Source organism: Saccopteryx bilineata, chromosome 2 (assembly GCF_036850765.1).
Source record: "Saccopteryx bilineata isolate mSacBil1 chromosome 2, mSacBil1_pri_phased_curated, whole genome shotgun sequence".
Lineage (NCBI taxonomy): Eukaryota > Metazoa > Chordata > Mammalia > Chiroptera > Emballonuridae > Saccopteryx > Saccopteryx bilineata.
The window spans coordinates 161,615,265-161,641,344 of NC_089491.1; the positions used below are offsets into that span (position 1 = coordinate 161,615,265).

Genomic DNA, 26,080 nt, shown 5'->3' on the forward strand with positions numbered 1-26,080 from the left:
CATAAATATTTATAATGGTTATATCTTCCTGTTGGACTGCTTCCTTTATCATTATGTAGTGACCTTCTTTATCCCTTACTATAGCCTTTGTTTTAAAGTCTATTTTGTTAGATATAAAAGTATTGCTACCCCAGCTTTTTAATTTTTTTTTTTTTTTTTACAGAGACAGTGAGTCAGAGAGAGGGACAGACAGACAGGAATGGATAGAGATGAGAAGCATCAATCATTAGTTTTTCATTGCGTGTTGCAACACCTTAGTTGTTGTTGTTATTATTTTTTTTGTATTTTTCTGAAGCTAGAAACGGGGAGAGACAGTCAGACAGACTCCCGCATGCGCCTGACCGGGATCCACCCGGCACGCCCACCAGGGGCGACGCTCTGCCCACCAGGGGGCGATGCTCTGCCCCTCTGGGGTGTCGCTATGCCGCAACCAGAGCCACTCTAGCGCCTGGGGCAGAGGCCAAGGAGCCATCCCCAGCGCCCGGGCCATCTTTGCTCCAATGGAGCCTCGGCTGCGGGAGGGGAAGAGAGAGACAGAGAGGAAGGAGAGGGGGAGGGGTGGAGAAGCAGATTGGCTCTTCTCCTGTGTGCCCTGGCTGGGAATCGAACCCGGGACCCCTGCACGCCAGGCCGACGCTCTACCACTGAGCCAACCGGCCAGGGCCCTTAGTTGTTCATTGATTGCTTTCTCATATGTGCCTTGACCGCGGGCCTTCAGCAGATCGAGTAGCCCCTTGTTGGAGCCAGCGACCTTGGGTTCAAGCTGGTGGGCTTTTGCTCAAACCAGATGAGCCCGTGCTCAAGTTGGTGACCTCGGGGTCTTGAACCTGGGTCCTCTGCATCCCAGTCCGACGCTCTTTCCACTGTGCCACCGCCTGGTCAGGCCCCCAGCTTTTTTTTTCATTTCCTTTTGCATGAAATATTTTTTTTCATCCCTTTACTTTGTCTATATGTATCTTTTGTTTTGAGGTGTGTTTCTCACAGATAGCATATGTATGGGTTCTGTTTTTTTATCGATGCATCTACCCTCTGTCTTTTGATTGGAGCATTTAATCCATTTACATTTAAGGTTATTATTGATATGTAGTTGTTTATTGCCATTTTATTCTTTAAATCTACATTCCTCTTTCACTAGATTTCTCCCCCCCCCCCTTTGTTCTGTTTGCAACAGGTCCCTTAGCATTTCTTCCAGCATTGGTTTGGTTGTAGTGAATTCCATGAGTTATTTGGGAGGTTTTTTTGTTTGGGAAACTGTTTATTTCTCTTCTTTTCTTTTTTTGTGGCTGAGACAGGTAGAGTCAGATAGAGGGGACAAATAACAACAAACAGGAAGGGAGAGAAATGAGAAACATCAATTCTTCGTTGCAGTTCCTTAGTTGTTCATTGATTGCTTTCTTATATGTGCCTTGACTGAGGGGCTACAGCAGACTGAGCGACCCCTTGATCGAGCCAGCGGCCTTGGGCTCAAGCTGGTGAGCCTTACTCAAACCCGATGAGCCCGCACTCAAGCTGGTGACCTTGGGGTCTCAAACCTGGGTCCTCTGCATCCCAGTTTGATGCTCTATCCACTGAACCACCGCCTGGTCAGGCGAGTTCAATTTTTAACGATAGCCTTGCTGGATAAATAAGTCTTGGTTGTAGGCTCTTGTTTTGCATTACTTTGAATATTTCTTGCCATTCTCTTCTGGCTTGAAGTGTTTCTGTTCAAAAGTCAGATGTCATCCTTATGAGGGCTCGTTTGTAGGTGATTGACTGCTTTTCTCTTGCAGCTTTTAGTATTTCTTTATCTGTTAGCTTTGGTATTTTAATTATGATATGTCTTGGTGTAGGTCTTTTTGGGTTCCTCTTTAATGGGATTCTCTGTGCTTTTTGAACTTGTTTGACTTTTTCCTTCATCAATTTAGGGAAGTTTTCAGCTCTGATTTCTTGAATCAGGTCCCCCTATTCCTTGTTTTATCTCTTCTCCTTCAGAAACCCCTATTATGTGGATGTTGTTTCTCTTCATGTTGTCACAGACCTCTCTTGAGTTTTCTCAGACTTTTTGATCTTTTCTTTTTGCTGTTCTGTTTTGTGCTTTTGCTTGTCTTCTAAATTGCTGATTTGATCCTCTGCTTCATTCTGCCTTTTAATTCCTTCTAGTGTAGTCTTCATTTCTGATATTGTATTTGTCATTTCTGATTCTTTATGATTTCAATGTCCTTTTTTTAATCTTATTTTTATTAATTTTAATGCCTTGACTCAATGTCCTTTTTATGCTTGCTATCTCTTTGTTCTAAGATCCACGAGCATCCTAACAATCATTATTCTAAAGTCTGAATGTGGTATCTTGGTTATTTCCTTCTCGTGCAGTTCTTTTTCTGGGGATTTCTCTTTTTGATTCATTTCTCTTGTTGAATTGCATTTCTCTGTCTTCTCATTTTGTCTCTGTATAGACTGCTCCTTTGGATGTGTTGTTTGTGTAGCTAGCTGAGTATAGGGTTGGTGTTGTCTGCCTCCAGCTTTCAGTTGTGTTATTTCTAGATCTTCTTGGGTTGGCCTTAGCTGTTTGTAATTTGCTGTGGGCTACATGTCTACTGCTGCTGCCCTTTTTTGCTATTTGTGTCAGCGTTTTCTGTTCCTTAGCTGGGTCAGCTGTGAGGAGCCTTTCTTTTTTTTTTTTTTTTTTTATTATTATTTTTTTTTATTGATTTTTTTAGAGAGAGAGGAGTGAGAGAGAGAGACAGAGAGAGAGAGAAGGGGGAGGAGCAGGAAGCATCAACTCCCATATGTGCCTTGACCAGGCAAGCCCAAGGTTTCGAACCAGCGACCTCAGTGTTCCAGGTCGACGCTTTATCCCACTGCGCCACCACAGGTCAGGCCAGAGCCTTTCTTTAAGATACTACTTTAACTAGGGTTGTTAGGTCCTAAGCTGATGCTCTCCGTATCGGGCCACTGGATATACCAGCCCTAAACCTCCCTGACTGGAACCTGGCGCAGACCAGTAGGGGTCACTGCTTATTACTAGCCCTTAGCAACCTTCTTGGAGCTATAGGCGATCTAGAATTTGTAGCTGCCTATACTGGGCTTTGATGCCGTTGTAAATATCAACTACACTCCTAGGTTGGCTTTTATCTACTCTTGACCAGTGTGTGTGGCCTCTCTATTCCCAAGGTGTGGTCTTTCTGCTGGCCCTCTGCTGCTGCCACCTCCTCAGGCACTTGGGGACCGGCACTGCCGGGTGCATGGGCTTTTCGGACACCTTGCCTGGCTGCATCACCCTGCAGGTGCACAGGGTGCCCCACCTGGCTCCGCCCTCCTTGGGCACATGGGATGCATCTCGGGGCTCCAACCCTCACTGCTGCTGCGTGGTCCAAGAGCTGCAGCCACAGCCAAACCCTTCCGCTCTTTGGAGGGTACTCAGCAGGTTGGGGGGACAGTGCAGCTCAGATCTCAGCACTCAAGTCTTGTGTCCCTGATGTGCCCCTTGCTTCTAAGTGTCTCTGTGCACTGGCTGGCAGGGTAATTGCTTCCCTTTGCTGGCTTGGTTCTCCCAGGAAAAATGGCCACTTTAGGTTTGGGGAGTTACCCAGTACTGGGGTCAGGGTGGCTGTCCCCCAGTCTCTGTATGCCCCTGAGACTACTCTCTCCTCTCACCACTCCAGCCCCCTTGGTGCTCCCTACTCCCATAGCCCCAGGTAGGTGGCTGTGAATGAGGATTTCTGCATGGTCCCTTTAAGATGGAGCCTGGGTCTGAGAGTTCTGTCTCCTTTTCTCAAACAGTAACCCGGCTCTTCTTTCAGCTAAATACTGTTCATATGCTTCTCTAGTCACTGGCGCTCCAGGCTGGAGTTCTGGTCCTGGGGTTGAGGACCCACAACTCTCTGGGCAACCCACACCACTGTGAGCTCCTGGGAGCGGGGCAGCCCTTTCTGTGTCTCTGCCCTTCCTACCAGCTCAGTGTGGTTCCTTTGGTGATGCTTGGTTATAGATTCCTCTTAGTTTAGTCCAAAGTTGGTTTTTTAAGATGACTGTTCCTAAGTGAAATTGTAATCCACTGTGCTTCTGGGAGGCGGGAGTTGTAACGTCTGCCTACTCCGTCACCATTTTCTCTTCCTCTGGTTACACTCTTAACTCAGTTTAGTTGATCTAAAGTGCTACTACTAAAAATATATCTTACATTTGAGTTCCCTCAGATTACTCATACCAGCAAAATCTGTTTAACATTCAGGTTATAAGCAGATTAACTCATACTATTGGAATTTTGTTGTATCAAATATTTAGTTAATGGTTTGGTTTTACCATATGGTGTTCTTTTCCACTAGTAATTGGAAATATTTGAGCTAATCTTTACCTTAGTATTGTTCATCAGTTTTTTTTTTTAGTTTTAATTTATTGATTTTAATAAGAGGGGGAGGGAGGAAGAGAGAGGGACAGGAACATTGGTCTGCTCCTGTATGTGCCCTGAACGGGGATTGAACCAGCAACCTCTATACTTCAGGATGATGTTTTAATCAACCGATCTATTTGGCCAGGGCAATTCTATCTTATTCAAAGCAGGTTTTCAACTCAATTTTGTCGTACCAGCATTCTGTTTTCTACTTACAAATCTTTATCTTTAGAGCAATCAAACTCACTCTGCAGCAGTTAGCACTGCTATCACCCCCAGGCAGCGGGCATGTCAGGGAGTCCTCAGTACAGTGGGCTCAGGTTGCTAGCAGTCATTTCAGTTCTTACATCTTTGGACCAACTAAGTGAATATAATCAATGTGTAAGTTTTACCTAGAACACAGGAAAATTTTTACACCTGAAATTTGAGATAAGTAAGTACCTTTGCCATGTAGATAGTATCAGGATCCATACAAGTATTAATGTGGGTGTAGAACTTACTTACTTGGAAGGCATAACATTTTATGGTATCATTTATATATAAAATGTTCTAAAAGTTATTAGTTTTGATTATTTATTGGGATATTTTAGTGGAAAAGCTAAGTAGATGCTTAAATTAATGCATTTTAAATATTTTACATTGAAAAAGTCTAGAAGACCTTAGTTCTTCAACATTGACATATTTTTCTTACATAAAACCAATCAAGGACTCCAGCGGAATGACGCTGGTGATGCTGGCTGCAGCCGGAGGGCAGGACGACCTGCTGAGGCTTCTCCTTAAAAAGGGGGCCAAAGTGAACGGCAGACAGAGGAATGGGACTACCGCGCTCATCCACGCAGCTGAGAAGGTGGGTCACTCAGCATAGCCCTGGGACTGAGACACAATATACAGTACAGTCAACGTAAACATTTTATATTTCAGTTCATCTGGGACTTGTAACAAATCGATGTTTTTTTTTATCAATAGTAATACTTTGCAATTGAATTTTCAAAATGATTATCTAGTTGGAAGTGATTTATATTGAAAAAGGAACCCTGATGAAGGTACTAAAGTCAATTTCAATCTTAGGTCTTTTAAAAAGTCTTTTTAATTTAAACTAAATGTTTCTTTTGGTTAGTAACTTACTTAAAATGTTCCCATATGTTATCTTTCTAAAGGATTGCTATGCAGAGGTTCTTATGTAGAAAGCAGTGATTAACCTTTTGAAATTGCTGGCAAAACGGTGTGTGGCTGTGCATGGTGGGGCTTGGGTGGGGGACTGACCCCCAGTACCTCCAGCTGTCACAGGACCCTGCAGAGCAAAGAACCAGAAAACTGTTTACCTACCTGTGTAGGGTAGAATTGGTCTTTTTCCTGAAGCAAAAGTTGTAAAACATCTAAAAATATCTTACTTTCAAAGAATTTGGATAATTGAATTTTTTTATTTCTTCTTTAATAGAATTTCTTAACTACAGTGGCTATTCTTTTGGAAGCAGGAGCTTTTGTAAATGTCCAGCAAAGCAGTGGTGAGACAGCTTTAATGAAGGTAAATGCCTCACAGTATTGCCCACCCCTCCCTTTCCCAGATGTGCATGTTGGGGCCTCCAACTGCTGGGGGCCAGGTCAGACTGTGGGCTTGCACGTGACAGAGGAGTGTGAGGAGGCCATCAGAGAAGCACTTAACATTTGGTGTGAGGAGTGAGGTGAAGGGAGCATGGAGCTAAGAATCCCATCAAAGTGCAGCCCAGGTGGTCTCCTGTGGCTTTCCTTCAGCATCAGTGTGACAGGAGTGGGGTGTGCCCACAGCTCGCGGAATGGCACTGCAGGCAGCACTCTAGTTTTTAGTGAATTCATTTCTTTTTTGTTGTTGTTGTTGTTATTAAGTTGGAAATGGGGAGGCAGTCAGACAGACTTCCGCATCTGCCTGACCAGGATCCACCCAGCATGCCCACCAGGGGGCGATGCTCTACCCATCTGGGGCGTAGCTTTGCTGCAATCAGAGCCATTCTAGCGCCTGTGGCAGAGGCCACAGAGCCATCCTCAGCGCCTGGGCCAACTTTGCTCCAGTGGAGCCTTGGCTGCGGGAGGAGAAGAGACAGAGAGGAAGGAGGGGTGGAGAAGCAAATGGGCGCTTCTCCTGTGTGCCCTGGCCGGGAATCGAACCCGGGACTTCCGCACGCCAGGCCGACGCTCTACCACTGAGCCAACCGGCCAGGGCCCAGAACAGTTCTTGACACCCAGTAGTGGTTCACTTCACTGAGTGGAGGCGGTGCTGCTGCCTCCTCTGTAGAGGCAGCTTTTTGAGCTGTTGAGCCGACTTGGCATTTGTCTGCAATATGTTTTCATCTGCTCTTCATGAGTCAGTAAGTGGGCATGGCCACAGCTGGGCTAACAGTGGATTGCCCGTGTTTGTTTTCTAGTCCGTCACTCTAAAGGCCTGGTCTGCCTGCTGCCTCAGCCTTCTTCCACACTTAGGGTTTAAACCTGGCTCACTGCTTGTGCTTGTTTCATTTTTGGCTTGTGGAAATGTTTATTTTGTTCAGAAGCCCTACGTTTGAATTCCAGTGTGTTGGTAGTATTGTCATATGTTTAGAGCAAAGATGGCATTGAAAGAACGAATTTAAAACTATTTTACTGAGCAGTCACCAGGTGGGTTCATAATAAATGTTCCAGAGTGGTCTCAGCACCACTCTAGATTCACTAAATTCAGACTTGTATCTGCGCTTATTCTCCTTTGGAGCAGTACCTAGGAAAATTCTTAAATTTTGTGATACTAAGCAGTACTTTAGATTCCCAGGGCTTTAAGAGTGAGGGGCAGGCAGGCTTTCTCTGGGTGTCTCAGCTGAGTTGTTGGCTAATAAGACAAACAGACATGGTTGGAGAGTAGAGCTCTTTCTTCTGGGATGGGATAGAAGTATCTTTCTCGAAGTTTGTCATTTACCAAGAAACCACTCATAAGAATTCATTGATGGCCTAACCTGTGGTGGCGCAGTGGATAAAGCGTCGACCTGGAGATGCTGAGGTCGCCGGTTCAAAACCCTGGGCTTACCTGGTCAAGGCACATATGGGAGTTGATGCTTCCAGCTCCCCCCCCCCTCTCTGTCTCTCCTCTCTCTCTCTGTCTCTCTCTCTCTCTGTCTCTCCCTCTGCTCTCTAAAATGAATAAATAAAAAATTTTTAAAAATTAAAATAAAAAAAGAATTCATTGATATACCTCATATTTTTCAACACTGGCCCCCTCCTGTTTATGTAACCATTTCTAACACTTGGGGAGAACCAATTCCAGGTTTTTTCGAACCTTGTCTTTACAAAGAACTCCCAGGTTGGCTCATGTGAGAAGAAAGGGGCAAACACTGACTGGTAGTTACCTTATTTTACAGTAAGTAATCACTACTCCCTTTCTTTTGGACGCAGGCCTGTAAAAGAGGAAATTCAGACATTGTAAGACTTGTAATTGAATGTGGAGCTGACTGCAATATTTTGTCGAAGCACCAAAATAGCGCAATGCATTTTGCAAAGCAGTGTAACAACGTGTTGGTGTACGACTTGCTGAAAAATCATTTAGATACGTAAGTATGCTGTGACTACTATGATTAAGTCACTGGGCTAAACACACCAAAACTGGGATGGCCTATATGTAACAGCTGTTCAGAAAGAGATTAAGTAGAGGTCTCGGTGGGCTTCTGTTCTCAAAAGAGCACAAATTTAAGTGGCATGTGAATTACTTTTCTGCAGTTATTGAGGTCTTAGAAACTTTCAGACTTGTCATTGTCCTATCTAGGAGTACCCCTTTTAATTTAGATTGCAAACATTTTCTTAAATTTAAACACTAGATGTTTCTTTTGTTTGTTTGTAAATTTAAAAAAAATTACTGATTTGAGAGAGAGATAGAGGGACGTGAGGAATAGGAAGCATCAACTCATAGTAGTTACTTCTTGTATGTGCCTTGACCAGGCAAGCCCGTAGTTTTGAACTGGCAACCTCAGCATTCCAGGTTGTTGCTTCATCCACTGCATCAGCACAGGTCAGGCATCTTGTTCTTTTTTTAATGGACACAAGTTTTAGAGCACTTTCAGGTTCACAGTGACATTAAGCAGAAAGTCTACAGATATTCCATAGAGCCCCGCCCCCACACATGCATAGCCTCCTGACTTATGATACAATTAATGAGCCTACAGGGACAACTGTCCTCTTAAGTTCTTAAGTTTATGGTAGGGTTCACTTTGGTGTTCTATGGGTTTTTGATAAATGTATACTTACATTGTGCCTACCTTGATAGTATCACACAGAATAGCTTTACTCTCCCACCCCCTTCCCACTAAGCCCTGGAAACCAGGGATTCATTTATTATTTCCATAGTTTTTGCCTTTTTCAGAATGTCCTACACAATAGCTGGAGACGCACCATATGTAGCCTATGTAGCCTTTTCAGGTTGTCTTTCACTTATTTATATGTATTCAAGTTCCTCCATGTCTTTTCTTTTATTGCCTAATTATCATTCCATTGCCTGGATGCGTTCTTTCACAAATTCTAAATCATTTATTTTGGCAACACCTAACAAAAACATCACAAGCAGTCGCTACCACAAGATGTTTATTGTTCCCATAACAAGGAATACAGGAGAAGGCAGCCTTGGACAGGAATAGCCTCTCTTCCTCATCTACTATTCTTAGAGTATGACTTGGATCTTCATGTCTACAAGATGTAAGCTCCAATTATAGTTGTAAGATCTACATTTTAAGGAAAGTAAGGTCACTTTTGGACAAGCAAAAAAGGCAAAGGCCTAAATAAAGGGGAGTGTGCCTAGTGAGTGTTCCCCCTTTAACAGCCTTTGAGGGGAGCCTCACCCAATGAAAAGGTCACACACATGACTTTTCCAGCAGTGTGGCTCTGACAGTGTTATGCTGCAGGGAATCCTGGGAAGCCACCTCTTCTCAGTTTGTTCATATGAGTAATATATCCAGATAGCCTACAAATAGGGTGACCTGCCTTCCTGGTCTGCATGAGACAGAGGGATTTCTGGGATGCAGGACTTACCTCCCAAAACCAGAATATCTGGGAAAAACCAGATGGGTTGGTTTAAAAATATTTGCTGCCCTTTGTGGCCATCACTGACACACCAGCAGTCAAAATGAAGTTCAATTCCTTTTTGACTTCTGACTGGAGGCATTTCGATGTACTTCCCACACCTGCAGGAAGATTATGACTTCTCCTGTTTCCAAAGAGCTGAAGTACAGCGTTCAATCCATATCCATCTAAAAGGATGATGAAATTAAGGTAGTATAAGGGCACTACTAAAAGACAGCAAATTGGCAAAGAAGAAATACACTGAATGAGTTTAGCCTGTAGAAAGCTAACAGTACGGCCATTTAAGTGGGCCTTCACCCAAGCAAGGTAGTTACCACTAGATTACAGCTGGACAAAGACGGCAAAAAGATCCTTGAATGTAAAGTCAGATCTTGCCTAGTATGAAAGTAAAAGGGCAAATGCAAGGAAGAAACAATTGAGATGGTATATACAAAAATGGGGGGGGGTTCTAAATTAAGCTTCCTAAACTAAGCATTGTAACAAGACTGTGTATAGCACTTCTTGAATTTATTTTTTAATAGAATTATTTTTTTTAGCCACATACCTGGCAAATTATTATTTAATTAAATATTTGTCAGAATGGAATTCTCATTTCTAATTCTCCAAATTGATCACTGATTATTAGACAGTATGTGCTGAGCACTACTCAGACTGCGAGGGAGATGGAGAGCAGGAGGTGGGAAGACTTGCTCTCTTGAAACCCAAATTCCCAGGAGCAGACAGACAGACAAGTAGCACTTCAGCTGCTGAGCACACAGAAGCAGGCTAAGGGAACTGCGTGGTTTGTTTGTTTTTTTGTATTTTTTTTTTTTTTCTGAAGGTGGAAACGGGAGGCAGTCAGACAGACTCCCGCATGCGCCCAACCGGGATCCACCCGGCACGCCCACCAGGGGGCGATGCTCTGCCCATTGGGGAGTCGCTCTGTCGCAACCAGAGCCACTCTAGCGCCTGGGGCAGAGGCCAAGGAGCCATCCCCAGCGTCCGGGCCATCTTTGCTCCAATGGAGCCTTGGCTGCGGGAGGGAAAGGAGAGAGAGAGGAAGGAGAGGGGGAGGGGTGGAGAGACAGATGGGCGCTTCTCCTGTGTGCCCCGGCCAGGAATCGAACCCGGGACTTCTGCACGCCAGGCCGACGCTCTACCACTGAGCCAACCGGCCAGGGCTGGAACTGCGTGTTTTTAAGGTTGATATGGATTCAACAATATTAACAACTCTTCCTATATGCTTTCTAATTAAGACTTTCAAGAGTAGCAGAAGAAACCATAAAGGATTACTTTGAAGCACGCCTTGCTCTTCTAGAACCAGTTTTTCCAATAGCATGTCACCGTCTCTGTGAGGGGCCAGATTTTTCAATGGATTTTAATTACAAATCTCCACAGAACATACCAGAAGGTAACCTTCCTTTTTCTCTCAGTTTGAAATGTGACACCATAACTATTAACTGATTTTTATATATAACACTTTCTTTGAGTCCTTCAGAGAATTCTATCAGTATAATAGTTATATAAAATAATTAACAGCTACTCTGGCAGAAAAAAAAGGGACAAGCTGATACCTACCATCCCAGGTGACTTTGAGGGGTCCACAGAGCATGGTGTTAGAACGTGGTCTCAATAATTAGATTAATTTTTATTAAAAATAGATGCCTGAGCTTTGATACAGCTTAACAGCAGGAGATCGAAATCTCAGTTTTGCTTCCTGGCCTTTGCTTAGCAGCTCCTCTGTAGGCAAGGCAGCATGGCCATGCCTTCCTAGGGCCCAGAAAGCAGGAAGCTGGGATCTAGCTGTACATAATTTCTTAGTTTGGTGAACTTGGCATTTAATTGTAATCTGTGGTTTTGATTATTCGAGCAGTTTCCATTATAAACCCTAAGAACAAAATCACTGTCAAACCTTAAATAGCTTGATAAAACAGAGACAAGGTATGCCCTTTGACCCTGAGACCAGAATTAAGCAAATGGTTCTTTGTGGTATTTTAGAAAGTCTAATCTTACATTAAAATGTCTGGTTTACCCATTAAAGTCAAAACTCCTATAGCTATACTAGTGTATTATTACACTAAAAAAGAGTTTTTCTTATATTTTTTTAGTGAGGGAGGACCCACATGCCAGACAGGAAGGAAGGAAGGAAGGGAGATAAGTAAGCATCAACTCATAGTTGTAGTACTTTAGTTGTTCATTGATTGCTTCTCATATGTGCCTTGACCAGTGGGTCCAGCTGAGCCAGCGATGTTGGGCTTCAAGCCAGCAACCTTGGGGATTTGAGCATGGGTCCTTAGTGTCCCTGGTTAGGGCTCTGTCCACTGCTCCACCACTTGGTCAGGCAAAAAAAGAGCTTTTCCTCAAAATGAATCTTACAGAATATTTTAGATTATTTGAAGTGACAACTTCAAATTTCATGCTACCTTTTTTTTTTTTCCAAAATAAGTATTTTTTGCTCTTAGTCACAAAATATTGAAAAGGCAAAACTGTACAGAAAGTCCTTGGGTTACAAAAGAGGTAAGTTCTGCAGGTTTGAAAATATTTATTAAATGCACAGAAAGGTAAAAATACTATGTTAACAAACATCTAAGTTGCATTTAATAGGTAAATGTATCTGTCCCAATTTACATACAAATTCAATTTAAGAATAAACCTACAGAACTGATCTTGTTCATAACCCAAGGACGGACTGTATGTGGAAGAAAATGGAAATCACTCAAACCCCAACCAAACACAACCACAGAATGTCAAGATCTCTATGGAGATCTGTGCATTCAGCAAATGCCACTTTTTTTTTTTTTAAAGAATGTTGGGGGTTTTATTTTATTTTATTTTATTTTATTTTACAGAGACACAGAGAGAGAGTCAGAGAGAGGGATAGATAGGGACAGAGAGACAGGAACGGAGAGATGAGAAGCATCAATCATTAGTTTTTCGTTGTGCGTTGCGACACCTTAGTTGTTTATTGATTGCTTTCTCATATGTGCCTTGACCGCGGGCCTTCAGCAGACCGAGTAACCTCTTGCTTGAGCTAGCAACCTTGGGCTCAAGCTGGTGAGCCTTGCTCAAACCAGATGAGCCTGCACCCAAGCTGGCAATCTTGGGGTCTCGAACCTGGGTCCTTCTGCATCCCAGTCTGATGCTCTATCCACTGAGCCACCGCCTGGTCAGGCTAAATGCCACTTTTTAAAAAAAACTAAAAATAATTTTATTTTTTCTTAATCCTTTTCCCCCCCCCCGAAGTGAGAAGCAGGAAGGAGACAGACAGACAGATGCTCGCATGCCCACCAGGAGGCGATGCTCTGCCCATTTGGGGCGTTGCTCCATTGCAACCGGAGCCATTCTAGAAGGTGCCTGAGGTGGAGGCCATGGAGCTGTCCTCAGCACCCAGGCCAAATTTTGCTCCAGTGGAGCCTTTGCTGCAGGAAGGGAAGAGAGAGACAGAGAGAAAGGAGAGGGGGAAGGGTAGAGAAGCAGATGGGCACTTCTCCTGTGTGCCCTGACCGGGAATTGAACCGGGAACTTCCACATGCCCGGCTGATGCTCTACCACTGAGCAAACCGCCCAGGGCCAAAAACTAAAATGATTTTAATGTGGAAAAGCAAATTTTAAAAAGTCTGTTCCATGAGCTATTATATTAGTAGGAACTACCTGGACAAAAAATAAAAAGGGTTGTGATTTGGAAAATGGTAGATAACACCAAGTTTGGAAATTAGAGGGATCCCTTGCCCCCTCACCACTCTACCCTTGAGGCTGTGGAAGGTGGAGGCTTAGGAATTCGGTTAAACACTGTGTTTGCGTCTCCCCTTCTCAGGCTCTGGCATCCTGCTGTTCATCTTCCATGCAAACTTTTTGGGTAAAGATGTTATTGCCCGCCTCTGTGGACCATGTAGTGTACAAGCTGTCATTTTAAATGATAAATTTCAACTTCCTGTTTTTCTGGTAAGATTTTATGTAGTTTCTTACTGAAAAGTACATTTTTCAAAAGATGACTTTTAAATTGCTATGTTTTAATAAAATGTTAATTATAATTCTGTAAACCTGTTGGAAATGAATCGATAACCCGTAATTGGAAATTTTTCAAAAATCTTTTTAAATGTTTGATAGCTGAGTCTTAAATTATGTTTATTATAATGTCTTAAAAATAACATTGAGAATGTAAATTTTTCTGGTACAAGAAACATACCAGGCCCTGGCCGGTTGGCTCAGTGGTGGAGTGTCGGCCTGGCGTGCGGAAGTCCCAGGTTCGATTCCTGGCCAGGGCACACAGGAGAGGCACCCATCTGATTCTCCACCCCTCCCCCTCTCCTTCCTCTCTGTCTCTCTCTTCCCATCCTGCAGCCAAGGCTCCATTGGAGCAAAGATGGCCCTGGTGCTGAGGATGGCTCCATGGCTTCTGCCTCAGGCGCTAGAGTGGCTCTGGTCACAACAAAGCGACGCCCCACATGGGCAGAGCATCGCCCCCTGGTGGGCGTGCTGGGTGGATCCTGGTTGGGCGCATGAGGGAGTCTGTCTGACTGCCTCCCTGTTTTCAGCTTCAGAAAATACAAAAAAAAAACAAAACCCAAATTAAAAAAGAAACATACCAATTTTATTTTTATGCCTTTTCCCACCATTATAATTATAAACGTTCACCTAAAGAAAATTTTAAAAAGGAGGAAAAGTATACCTGCTATTGCTTCAAATACCCAAATACAACTGGTATAGAACATTGGTTGTATTGATGCTTAATTTTAATGCTTATTTTAGGTATTATTATTCTATAAAAATCATTATTCTATAATTTTGATTTTTATTATTTTAAAATAAAAATATAATAATATATGTAGTGGCTGTGTGTATGTGTGTATATATATATTTTTATTTTATTTAATTTTTTTTTGTATTTTATCGAAGTGAGAGGCTGGAGGCGTGCGGGGGGGGGGGGGGAAGAAAGACTCCCGCATACACCCAACCGGGATCCACCTGGCACGCCCACCAGAGGGTGATGCTCTGCCCATCTGGTGTGTTGCTCTGTCTTGGCTGGAGCCATTTTAGTCCCTGAGGCAAAGGCCATGAAGCCATCCTCAGCGCCTGGGACTTTTTTCCATCGGAGCCTTGGCTGCGAGAGGGAAAGAGATAGAGAGAAAGGAGAGGGGGAAGGATGGAGAAGCAGATGAGTGCTTCTCCTGTGTGCCCTGGCCAGGAATCAAACCTGGCACTTCCACACACCGGGCCAATGCTCTACCACTGAGTCAACATGCCAGGGCCTATATTCTTTAATAGAAAAATTGCTCTTCAAGAACCTTCATGCATGATTCTCTGGCTGCATTTAGAACTTTCCTTAGGCTGCATTAAGCAAAATTAAGTAGTTATGAAAATCTTTTAATATTCATGCTGTCTGTGACTGAATACATTCTAACCCTAAAGACTTATCTGTATATTGTTTTGAGTTTTGTCATTTGTATCTTTTCAATACAAGTTAAAAAAAAATCATAGCTACTGCCTCATGAATTCAAATACAAAATTTATAGTCTTCAATATTTCTGGCCTCTTCAGATATGGTTCTTTATACTCTTAGACATGGCCTACCTATTTCTAGATGCAGATATTGCGAAAAATACTGACCTTTTTGGTTTCTTTCTCTAGGATAGTCATTTTGTTTACTCATTCAGCCCTGTTGCAGGCCTCAATAAACTCTTCATAAGGTTGACGGAAGCACCCTCTGCTAAGGTAAGAACCCTTTCCTCAGTGTTTCTACTTGAATTTTTTTTGTAGGTGACTACATCATCTTGTGTATCTACCAGTGTGAGTTGTGTTCTAGGCTAGTCACTAACCTCTCTTCATATCAAATAAAGCTGGTGGTACAAGTATGAAATATAATAACTAAAATTCAAATTATAAGCATTTGGGTTTTTTATTAAAATAGTGATTATCTAACCACCTAAACTGATAACCAGTTTGAGAATATCACAAATTAAGAGGAACAAATATTGGGTGTGTTTCTCCCCTCTCCTATAAAAGGGGAACTATCTCTGTGCTGATCCATTTGCATGTTTTTCTCCCTATAGGTGAAGTTGCTCATAGGTGCATATAGAGTACAGCTACAATGACCAGACAAAGAATTGGAATGGACTGGCTTTTAGACTCATTTTTAAATACTCTCTAACAGCAGTTTGGAATTCTGGTACAACTAACAGATTTAAAGTGTCACCTGTAAACCTCATGTAGTTTATAAGGCCTGTCACCTGTAATAGTCTCTAAGATGGGAAATGGTGTTCTAATATAGTATAAAATACAGAAATGTAAGTATTTTTGCCAGTGTTCTGAAGTTGGTGTTGTGTCCAAACTGCTTATTTCGGTTTTCCACAATGTGGGACATATGAGGATTACTTAAGAAAACTTGTGCCCTGGCCAGTGACTGAGCTGTAGAGTGTCAGCCAAGTGTGTAGAAATCCCAGGTTCGATTCTCAGTCAGGGCACAAAGGAGAAACACCCATCTGCTTTACCCTTTCCCCCTTCTTTCTCTCTCTCTCTCCCTCCCTCCCTCCTTTCCTGCAGCCATAGCTCAAACAGCTTTGAGCAAGTTGGCCCTAGGCACTGAGGATGACTCCATGGCCTTATCTAAGGCGCTGGGTTGCCAAGCAATGGAGCAGTGGCCCCAGATGGGCAGAGCATCACCCTGTAGGATGCTTGCTGCGTGGATCCAGGTTGGGGCACAAATGGGAGTCTGGCTCTTGGCCTCCCCTCCTCTCAATTAAAAAAAAAATTGAATTTCTGTGTTACCCAAGCAGTAAATAAAGTGAATTTACTGCCTTTGAAGTTTGAGGGAAGATGTCTCATCTATCTCTAATATACAATTGCCACACATCGCACGTTGGAGATTGTTAACCTTGACCAGGGCCCTGTGAAGCCAAGAGGGAAATTCATGTGAATACTGAACACTGGTGAGGCCAGCTGCCATGTGTGGGACTGCTGTTCCTGCAGACTTTACATGGGTTCAGCTTTTGCAGTCTAGGTTTGGAAATGTATAAATTTTGATCCTGATTAGTTTTTATTGAGTTATAATTTTGATGAAAAATTTTCAGGTCACATATTAGACTCTATACATTGTGTTTAAAATTCAGAGAGCAATTTTTATCTTACATACAAAAATGTCTTTTCCTAAAGTTTTCTCAATAAAGCACAACATTGGTCTTTCTGTTTTCTTTGTATCTCTAAACATGATGGATACCAATAGTGTAGTTTTCTAGGTAAATAATGGCTAGAGTTGGATTTCTTTAGCTATAGAGTTATGTAGTAGTATTTATCTAATTTCATAGCTTTCCAGAAAAAGGCTAGGAAATTTGAGTTAGTAACAAGGAACATTGCAGGAGACAGAATATCTTGGTTCAGTACACATAAGAGAAATGCGTTTCGGCCCTGGCCAGTTGGCTCAGCGGTAGAGCATCGGTGTGTGGAAGTCTGGGTTTGATTCCAGGCCAAGGTACACAGGAGAAGCACCCATCTGCTTCTCCACCCCTCCCCCTCTCCTTTCTATATCTCTTTTCCCCTCCAGCAGCCAAGGCTCCATTGGAGCAAAGTTGGCCTAGGAGCTGAGATTAGCTTCATGGCCTCCGCCTCAGGCACTAGAATGGCTCCACTTGCAACAGAGCAACACCCCCAGTGGGCTTGTGGGGTAGATCCCGGTCTGGACACATGTGGGATCTATGTCTCTCTTCCTCTCACTTCAGAAAAATACAAAAAGAAATGGGTTTCGTAACAACGTTACAAGAACATATTAAATGAGTATATTCTCTTAGGAGGCACGGCTATCCCTGGTAGAAAGCAACTAGCAAACTGAACAGTGTTCCTTCAGGAGTTTAGGAATAAGAGAGCTGTGAAGTCAGAAGAGGCAAAGAGTGAGTTATTTCGACTGCCCCAGGGTCAAAGAACATGAAAGTTAGAGATTACTACCTTGTCCATGTCAGCTTTTACCCACCTTGTGCCAGATGTGCTAGTAAATTCTATGAACAGTGTGTCTGCTAGGAGTCACATAAGCTGCTTTGTGTGGAACTAAAGCTTCTTGATAGCAGGCAGAGGCAAATTAAGGTCACTTGAGGCCCTGGGGGGTAGAAGAAAATATTGGGCCCCTTAAAAAAAAGACAGGGAAAATAAAAATGCATGTTAACCATATTTTTAAATAAGTAAAACTATTATGTACTATTAATGTTAAAATTGCACATATAAAGCCAAACTTGGTGTTATTAGAAAAAAGTGTAAAGTTGGGGTTTTGCAGAGTTCTTCAGAAGTCGGGGCCCAGGGCATGCACCTGCCATTAAATCCACCTCTGATAGCAGGCAAGAAGTACTTCCCTGAGTAGGTGGGATATGCTGAAAGTTCTGTTTTCTTGTATGTAAAAAATGTGGATAGTGATTTCCCTGGAAAACAAAGTGATACTAAGCAGCACCTTACCAAAAGGGGTATACAATGTTTATCACACAGAACACATACCTGAGCTTGTCATCTCGGCAGTCGGCAAGCTTATGACTAAGCAGGTCATCACAAGCATTACTCTTTGGCTAGACTCCCTGAAAAGCAGTAAGTACACAGCTTCTTGTGTAATTTTATCTTAGGCATTACTCCTTTCCATGATATTATATAATGACCTAAGGACTCCTACCCAGATTATTCAGTTAATTTAACTTCCCAACTACACTATTCAGATCTGCTCTGCTCTGAGTATGGCTACTGAGGTCACATCACACATTCTTTTACCTGCAATACCAAGTACCTAAGAAAAGTGCCTATTAACACACAGTAAATGATGAGCTACAATTAGATGCAGGTTTGGTTTATGAAACTTCAATTTCATACAGTATCTTTTTAAGTCATTCCTATCTGAATTCTTAGATTTGTAGAAAATATTCAGTGCAATATCAAGAGGTTGCCATTTGAAACTTTTAATTTTCTTTTAAAATTCTACTCAGCATTACATTGTAAACTTTAAAAGTCACAGGAGAACTTAATGCGGGCAAAATCTTAACAGTGAAAGGGCCTCATAAAGCTTTTACCACAAAAGTCTACTCTGAGTAAAAACTGGGAGAAACAGAAAAGTGGAAGGGAGGCTGGTTAACAAAGATCAGGAAAGGAGGATGGGGGGAGGGGCTTACAGATGTTTGCATGGAAAACAACACAATCACTAATACAAGAATAAACTGTGTTTAACATACTTGCAAAAGCAAACCTACTTTTGTCTACTGTGTATACACCAGAAGAGCCAGAAGTGACTTAGGAAATGAGAACTTGCTCGGTTCAGAGGACAGATGATAGAAATCCACCCTGCTTCCTCCACCCCGTGCTGACCTGTAGAGAAGACTACTTTCCAGCCCAGTTCAAGATCTCTCGGCCTGGATTCTCCCTCCCTGTACACAGGAGCCCTGCTAAATAATTTGGAAACTGTAATGACAATGAGAATTCACAACTAATTAAAACAAAACTGGGAGATAGTCAATCACCAAGCTCCCAGAGGACCCCAGTTGGATTCCATACCTTCCATCTGGCATCACTTTACCTTGAAAGAATACAATTTCCACTGCTCTACAACCTACTATCTTTACCCTACTCATTCACCCCTTAGTTACTTTCCTTGGGCCAAGATACATGCTTTAGTAAAAATGTGCTTATTCAAATAACTAGGATAAATTTATTGTGTGGTTCTTTATCTTGAGGACTGACCCAAACTTTTGCAGGCTATATGGAGTGGGAAAAATCCCTCTAATTGCTCCCATTTACAGGAGCTGGGGGAAGGTTGGTCAGTTATTCTGTATTTGTGAGCTGCTACCATAGTACTTTCCAATATTAACCAGCAAGACTACCCAAGTAGGAGGTACACATCGTAAAAATAAAACAATGAATGAAAATGTAAAATTTGCAATATTCCAGATATCATTTTAAACAAATATGATAATTTGTCTATGAGGCCTGATTTTTTAAAAGTCAGTGTTATTGCTCATCTGTACATTGCTTACATGGAGTAATAAACTTACAAATGAAGTATTCGTTTTCTGGCATTTCCACCTGTGTCCTTACAAGCATTTTGTTATATAGAAAATAATTTGCTGAGTTAAGAATCAATGAGCAAAAAAAAAAAAAAAAAAAGAATCAATGAGCAGCAGACCCCAAAATATTCAAGAACAGAATTAGTGTATTTGAACCATAAGATGTAATTCATTCCTTGTAGCATCTTGTGAGTGTATAGAGATGAAGTACCCGAAGGGGTAAATATGTTCACAGGGAAGAGCACTGGTTCCCACACGAGAGCTACCGCACTGGCCTGCTGCCTCACCTACATACAAAGGAGAATTCTCAGGCCAAAAGTCATATGTTGGCCCTTCTAAAGTCCTGCCAGGGACTGCTGCACCTCCAAGAGTGAGAACCACTGTTTCAAATGAGGCCTCAAGGATGAAGTCAATGTCTCGGCCTATGTACACTAGATTATTTTCTTCCCCCATAGGACAGTGGTTCTCTAGCAGAAACCAGATTTACATGCAGGGCTTTAAAAAAAATCCCATTCCAAGAGTTTGTTTAGCAGATCAAAGGTGGACCTGAAAACGTGCGTTTTTAATAAGTTCCCAGGTGATAATGACCCTAGAGACTAGCCCAACCATCAGTTTCTAGAGCTGGAAAACAGTACGCAAAACAGCTGTCACATTTTGGTGCTGCTTGAGATATACTTTAAAAAGGTGAAACTTCTCAAAGGTAAGATATGCATACGTCAGTGGCCCTCAGTGTGCACACTACTGCCCTAGGTCTTGTTGAAATGGGCAGTCTTGACTCCTTGGTCAGCTGTGTGTTGAGATTCTGCACTTCTGAGAAACTCCAGTAATACTTACACACCTGGTCCTAAGAATCCACCATCACCAAATGAGGCATATATGTAATACTTTCTGGATCTATCAGTGTAGCATCATATGAATTCTGTCATAAAGACCACAGAACATAGCCTGACCAGGCAGTGGCGCAGTGGATAGAGCATTGGACTGAGATGCAGAGGACCCAGGTTCGAGACCCTGAGGTCGCTAGCTTGAGCGCGGGCTCATCTGGTTTGAGCAAAAAAAAAGCCCACCAATTTGAACCCAAGGTCGCTGACTTCAGCAAGCAGTTACTCGGTCTGCTGAAGGCCCGCGGTCAAGGCACATATGAGAAAGCAATCAATGAACAACTAAAGTGTTGCAACACGCAAGGAAAAACTAATGATTGATCCTTCTCATCTCTCTCTGTTCCTGTCTGTCCCTGTCTATCCCTCTCTCTGACTCACTCTATGTCTCTGTAAAAAAATAAATAAAAATAAAAAGATCACAGAACATAAATGTTACCATAAAATTATGTCTAACTTAAAATACTAGAAAACTTGTTACCCTATACAAAGGCTGGGAAGCAGCAAGGAAAAAATGGACCTACTATTCCCCTTGCAATGATCACTTTATGATATACTATTTTAAGATTACAGTCTCTACAAAGGACCGTAAGACTAAAAATTGAATCTTTGGATCACTGAACACCAAGAGGGAATTTTTTTTCTTTAGTAAACAAGACGTTAATTTAATATGCTATTTCTAGTCTCAGTCCAGTTTTACCTAAAAACAAATCAAGATACATTACTACCAGTAAGGAAAGGCAAGGGCAATGTGGAGCTAAAAATAACCACCAGCCTTGCTCAGAGAAAAGGGAATGTTCACTAAGTCAACAGCACTAGGAAAAACTGACTAAAATAATAAAAGGAAGAGAAGCCATTACAATAGACACCGACCTGAAAGGAAACAGTACTCCATGTCCTCATCTCTCAACTTGACTCATTTTCGAAGTCAGATTTTAGCTTCATCCATGTGTTCTTTCATCCTCCTAGGATATTATAAAATCAGATTTAGCCTTTTATAAACCAGTTTCAGTAATCAATTAAAAGACAAGGATGTTAACTCATTTCTTAAAGGTCTTAACAGTAATCAGTTTTCATTAAGATGCTAATATTTAAAGTCTTTACCACATTTGATTATTTCTGTTCAGTAAAACTTCATTTCTTAAAAGAACATCAATTAACTTAAAATTCAGCTTACTTTTATGTTTTGACATTTAAACACTTAAATCCTAAACACTAAGCCTTCAAGTCTGCTACTGGTGTTAAAATATTGACTCTTATTCTGCTAAATCCTTATTTATTTCCTTAGTTAGCTCCTCTTGAAAGCTTAGAACCTTATATCCCAAAATCCTGCACAGAATCCTGATTCCTACTGTATCTACAAAATTTTATCCCAGCTGTACTGTGGCAGAGCACGGTTGTGTAGCCTATTAATATCTTGAACAGTGATCTAAGAGTGTGCATCCAAGATTTTTCACTGGGGCATAGCTTTGTTATCCTTACAAAATGTGTCTTATAACGTACCTGAAATATTAATATAGTAGTAAAAAATTATCATTTTGAAATACACAGATATGCCTGACCAGGTGGCAGCACAGTGGATAGAGCATCACCTGTGATGCTGAGGACGCAGGTTCGAAGCCCTGAGGTCACCTCTTTGAGCATAGGATCATCAACATACTCCCACAGTCGCTGGCTTGAAACCCAAGGTTGTTGGCTTGAGCAAGGGGTCACTGGCTTGGCTGGAGCCCCCTGGTCAAGGCACATATGAGAAACAATGAACAACTAAAGTGCTGCAACTATAAGTTGATGCTTCTCATCTCTCTCTTCCTGTTTCTTTCACTAAAAAAAAAAACAAAAAGCATAGAGCCTGACCAGGAGGTGGTGCAGCGGATAGAGCGTCAGACTAAGGCATGGAGGACCCAGGTTTGAAACCGAGGTTGCCAGCTTGAGTATGGGTCACTGGCTTGGGCCCAAGGTCACTGGCTTGAGCAAGGGATCATTCACTCTGCTGTAGCCCCCCAACAAAGGCACATATGGGGGAGCAATTAATGAACAACTAAGGAGCCACAACAAAGAATTGATGATCTCTTTCCCTTCCTGTCTGTCTGTCCCTATCTGTTCCTCTGTCTGTCTCTGTCACAAACACATACACAAAATGAACCACAGGGATTTGTGTTCATTTTCCATTTTCTTTTAACTGTTAGGGTACATGACCCAAAAATACTGGAATACCTAGATTAGTATTGTTCTCAAAACCCATTTGGGTCTCAAATACACCTGATGATTAGACAAAGTATAACTTTCCCTGCAAAATACATGCAAAAATAAGTATATAAAATTGTTTGTAATTTAAGGGGATTCATAGATTAATATACCTTGATGATCTAAAAGGACCCATGGCCCCAGTTATAAAACCTTAAATGTTTTTACAAATAAGGCAAGTATTAACAAAAAATCATTTACATATTTCCACCTGCAGCTAGCATTCTGTTGCAATAGATACTGTTAGGCATCTGTTCCTAAAGTCATTAGTATTTTTAAGTTGGTTTTATAAATTTATTACTTCTATATATATTGGCTTTGGTCAAATTAAGGCTGACAAGAATAAATGGAACCATCAACCAAACTGAACTGGATTACTTAACTCTTAATGACCCCAGGACTACTGAAGTTTTAATTGTCTTAACTTTTCACAAAAGTGAATATGCCTTTTATACAGCATTAAATATGCTGAATCCTAAGGAGGTAATCTCTAGAATTTAGCCAGATTCTAGTTGCCAATATATAAACTTTGAAAGGGGGGATTATCTAAATACTTGAACTTAATCTTCAAAGCCAACTAATCACACGTTCTGTCACCAGGTTTACTGTACACTGCAGCAATAACTGACAGGAATGAAAGGTCATGGGCATTCCTGAACACGTACACCATTCAGTGACACTGTCAGTTGGGATTTTAATATCTGAGAAAGTTCATACACAAAGATACAAGTACTTCAATATTTCTAATCCTAAGAAATAGCTGTTCTACATCTAAGTAACAGTCACATATGAAAAAATAATCAACCAATAACTGCATTAAAATACCTCCTTTAATTGAAATCTTAGAACTGTAACAATACTATATGACACTACTTTGGACAAAAGTAGTCTGTTTTTAAATAATTTTAGAATAAAACCGGGTCAGTAAGAACCATGTGCAAGTTAATGTTGGATTGTACTCTCCCATGCCAAAACACTTGACTTGTTAGGAATGAAAAGGGGCACCTCTAACTACACCCTAAAATTTTCCATATAGTCAGAAATATAAACAGCCAATACCACATATATTACTTTGCTGAGACCTTTTCATAAAGAATTAATAAAAATACAAAGGCTGATCCTTAATATTAACAATGCATCTAGTATTTTCCCATCTTTATGTTAAAGAAGGTATCCTTTTCTACTGAGAACAAGAGTCTACTATCATTCATATATTACATAGTTCACATTATATAATATAAATTATGTAAACAATAGGAACACATTTTAAGAAAGGAATGTTTGAAATACAGGTAACACATATTGTACTTGAACAAGCATAGAGGGTGAACAGTGCTCTACAAAGTTGTTTAAATTACAACATATGAATTGTAAAAGCCCACAAAGCAGGACTTTAATAAGGGCTCATTGCCTGACCTGTGATGGTGCAGTGGATAAAGAGTTGACCTGGAAAAAAAAAAAAAAAAAGATTGACCTGGAATGCTGAGGTTGCCTATTCAAAACCCTGGGCTTGTCTGGTCAGGGCACATATGGGAGTTGATGTTTCCTACTCCTCCTCCCTTCTCTCTCTCTCCTCTCTAAAATGAATAAATAAAAATCTAAAAAAAAAAAAAAAAGGGCTCATGTTGAAAAACACCTTGCACCCGACCAGGCGGTAGAGCAGTGGACAGAGCGTCGGCCCGGGCCGCATAGGAACCAGGTTCAAAACCCCAAGGTTGCTGGCTCGAGCACAGGCTCACCAGTTTAAGTGTGGGGTCGCTGGCCTGAAGCCCAAGGACACCGGCTTGGCTAGAGCTCCCTGATAAAGGATTGTATGAGAAAACAATCAATGAACTAAGGTGCTGCAACAAAGAATTGATGCTTCTCCTCTCTCCCTTCCTGTCTGTCTCTGTCTGCCTGTCAGTCTCTCTCTGAACACCTTGCAGGAAGTCTACCAAAAAGGCAGGCTTAATTTGAAGCAGACACCCATTGTAGAGAGCCATGAAGGAAGCACACTGTTATCTGTGTGCTCAGCCCTGGGCTGGGGCTCCACATTATCAAACATGACCATCAGAGAGATCTACAGAACAGTATTTACACCTGAATTTGATCCTTTGCCTTCATAACAAAGACACATATTAAAGCAATGACAAACAAAATGCTATCATTACAGTCAATTTACAACAGGCAAAATATGCAGGATAATCGCTACTGAAGGAATCTTCTTCCAACGTTAACTATAGATTCTCTTTAGGCAGCAAAAAATATCAGGATACAGAATATGGAAATAGTGAGTGATTAAGAGAATAATATCAGTAAGATTAAGGATTCCCAAGAAGAAAGCAAATCTGTAAAACACTTGATACACACTAAGTTTACCCTGCTTTTGGATGTAGTACAATTTCAACTGGTGAACAAATGATGTAACAATATAATTTTCATTAATATTTAATTGAAAAATTTTAAAAATTTTCTACATATTTAATTTTCATCAATCATTGAAAATTTGCAACTAACCAGGCGGTGGCAAAGCAAATAGAGCGTCAACCTGGGATGCTGCGGATCAAGGTTTGAAACCTCGAAGTCACTGGTTTGAGCACAGGCTCACCAGTTTCAGCAAGGCACTGGCTTGAGCGTAGGATCATAGACATGACCCCACATCGCTGGCTTGAGCCCAAGGTCGTCGGCTTGAGCAAGGGGTCGCTGGCTCAGCTGAAGCCCCCTGGTCAAGTCACGTATGAGAAGCAGTCAATGAACAATCAAAGTGCTCCAAGTATGAGTTATATAATGAATAACTTCCATCTTTTAGCTCAGATTCTGCAAAAAGCAAGTCTATAATATAATTCTGGATTCACAACATCATCTAGATTTTCAGAATTCTAATAAAGCTACACTACTTTTTTTTACATCATAGGTTATAGTTAGTATTTTACATCAGATAGCAATGAAACCACACAACCTAACTATAAATAGCAATTAAGGTATGGTGAGCAGGAAAAGGCAAAAGTACTTCACCCAAAAAAAGGTTATCTGAATAGCCAAAAAGCATATGAAAAGCTACTCACGTGAGAAGTTACTAGAGAAATGTCCACTAAAACCACAATGTCATACCTCTACACACTCACTATTAGGGCTAAAATGGGCATGACTGACAGACAATGCTGAGAATAGACAAGAATGCAGAGCAGCAGTAACCACACACTGCTCCTGGGAGTATAAAGCAGGACATTTTGAAAAATTATTTGACAGTTTCTAAGAAATACACATATACCCTATAATTCATAATTCCACCCCTAGATTTTTTCCAAGAAAAATGAAATGTGTAAATGACTTGTGCAAAAGTATTCAAAGCAGCTTTACTCATAACTCCAAAGTGGAAGCTACCCTGAGGGTGTTTCAATAAGACTGGACAGAAGAAACACAGCACGTTCACTTCAGTGTTACATGAGGTAGCAACTACAGAGAAATGGCTGCTGCCTGACCAGGCGGTGGCGCAGTGGATAGAGCATCGGACTGGGATGCGGAGGACCCCGAGGTCGCCAGCTTGA

General features: G+C 41.6%; 1 protein-coding gene and 1 pseudogene across 2 annotated transcripts in view; both read left to right on the plus strand.

Annotated features, from left to right (window-relative positions):
• Window positions 1-16,580, plus strand: part of MPHOSPH8 (M-phase phosphoprotein 8) — a 55,536-nt gene extending 38,956 nt beyond the window's left edge. For both annotated transcript variants that reach the window (XM_066258270.1, XM_066258271.1), the window contains 7 exons: window positions 5,073-5,213; window positions 5,805-5,891; window positions 7,760-7,914; window positions 10,669-10,823; window positions 13,227-13,354; window positions 15,041-15,124; window positions 15,463-16,580. In XM_066258270.1, the coding sequence (XP_066114367.1) occupies window positions 5,073-5,213; window positions 5,805-5,891; window positions 7,760-7,914; window positions 10,669-10,823; window positions 13,227-13,354; window positions 15,041-15,124; window positions 15,463-15,504 (792 nt within the window). In that variant the 3' untranslated portion in view covers window positions 15,505-16,580. The remainder of the gene's footprint in view (window positions 1-5,072; window positions 5,214-5,804; window positions 5,892-7,759; window positions 7,915-10,668; window positions 10,824-13,226; window positions 13,355-15,040; window positions 15,125-15,462) is intronic.
• Window positions 8,837-10,202, plus strand: LOC136323747 (large ribosomal subunit protein uL24 pseudogene; annotated as a pseudogene).
• Window positions 16,581-26,080: the final 9,500 nt, after the last annotated feature.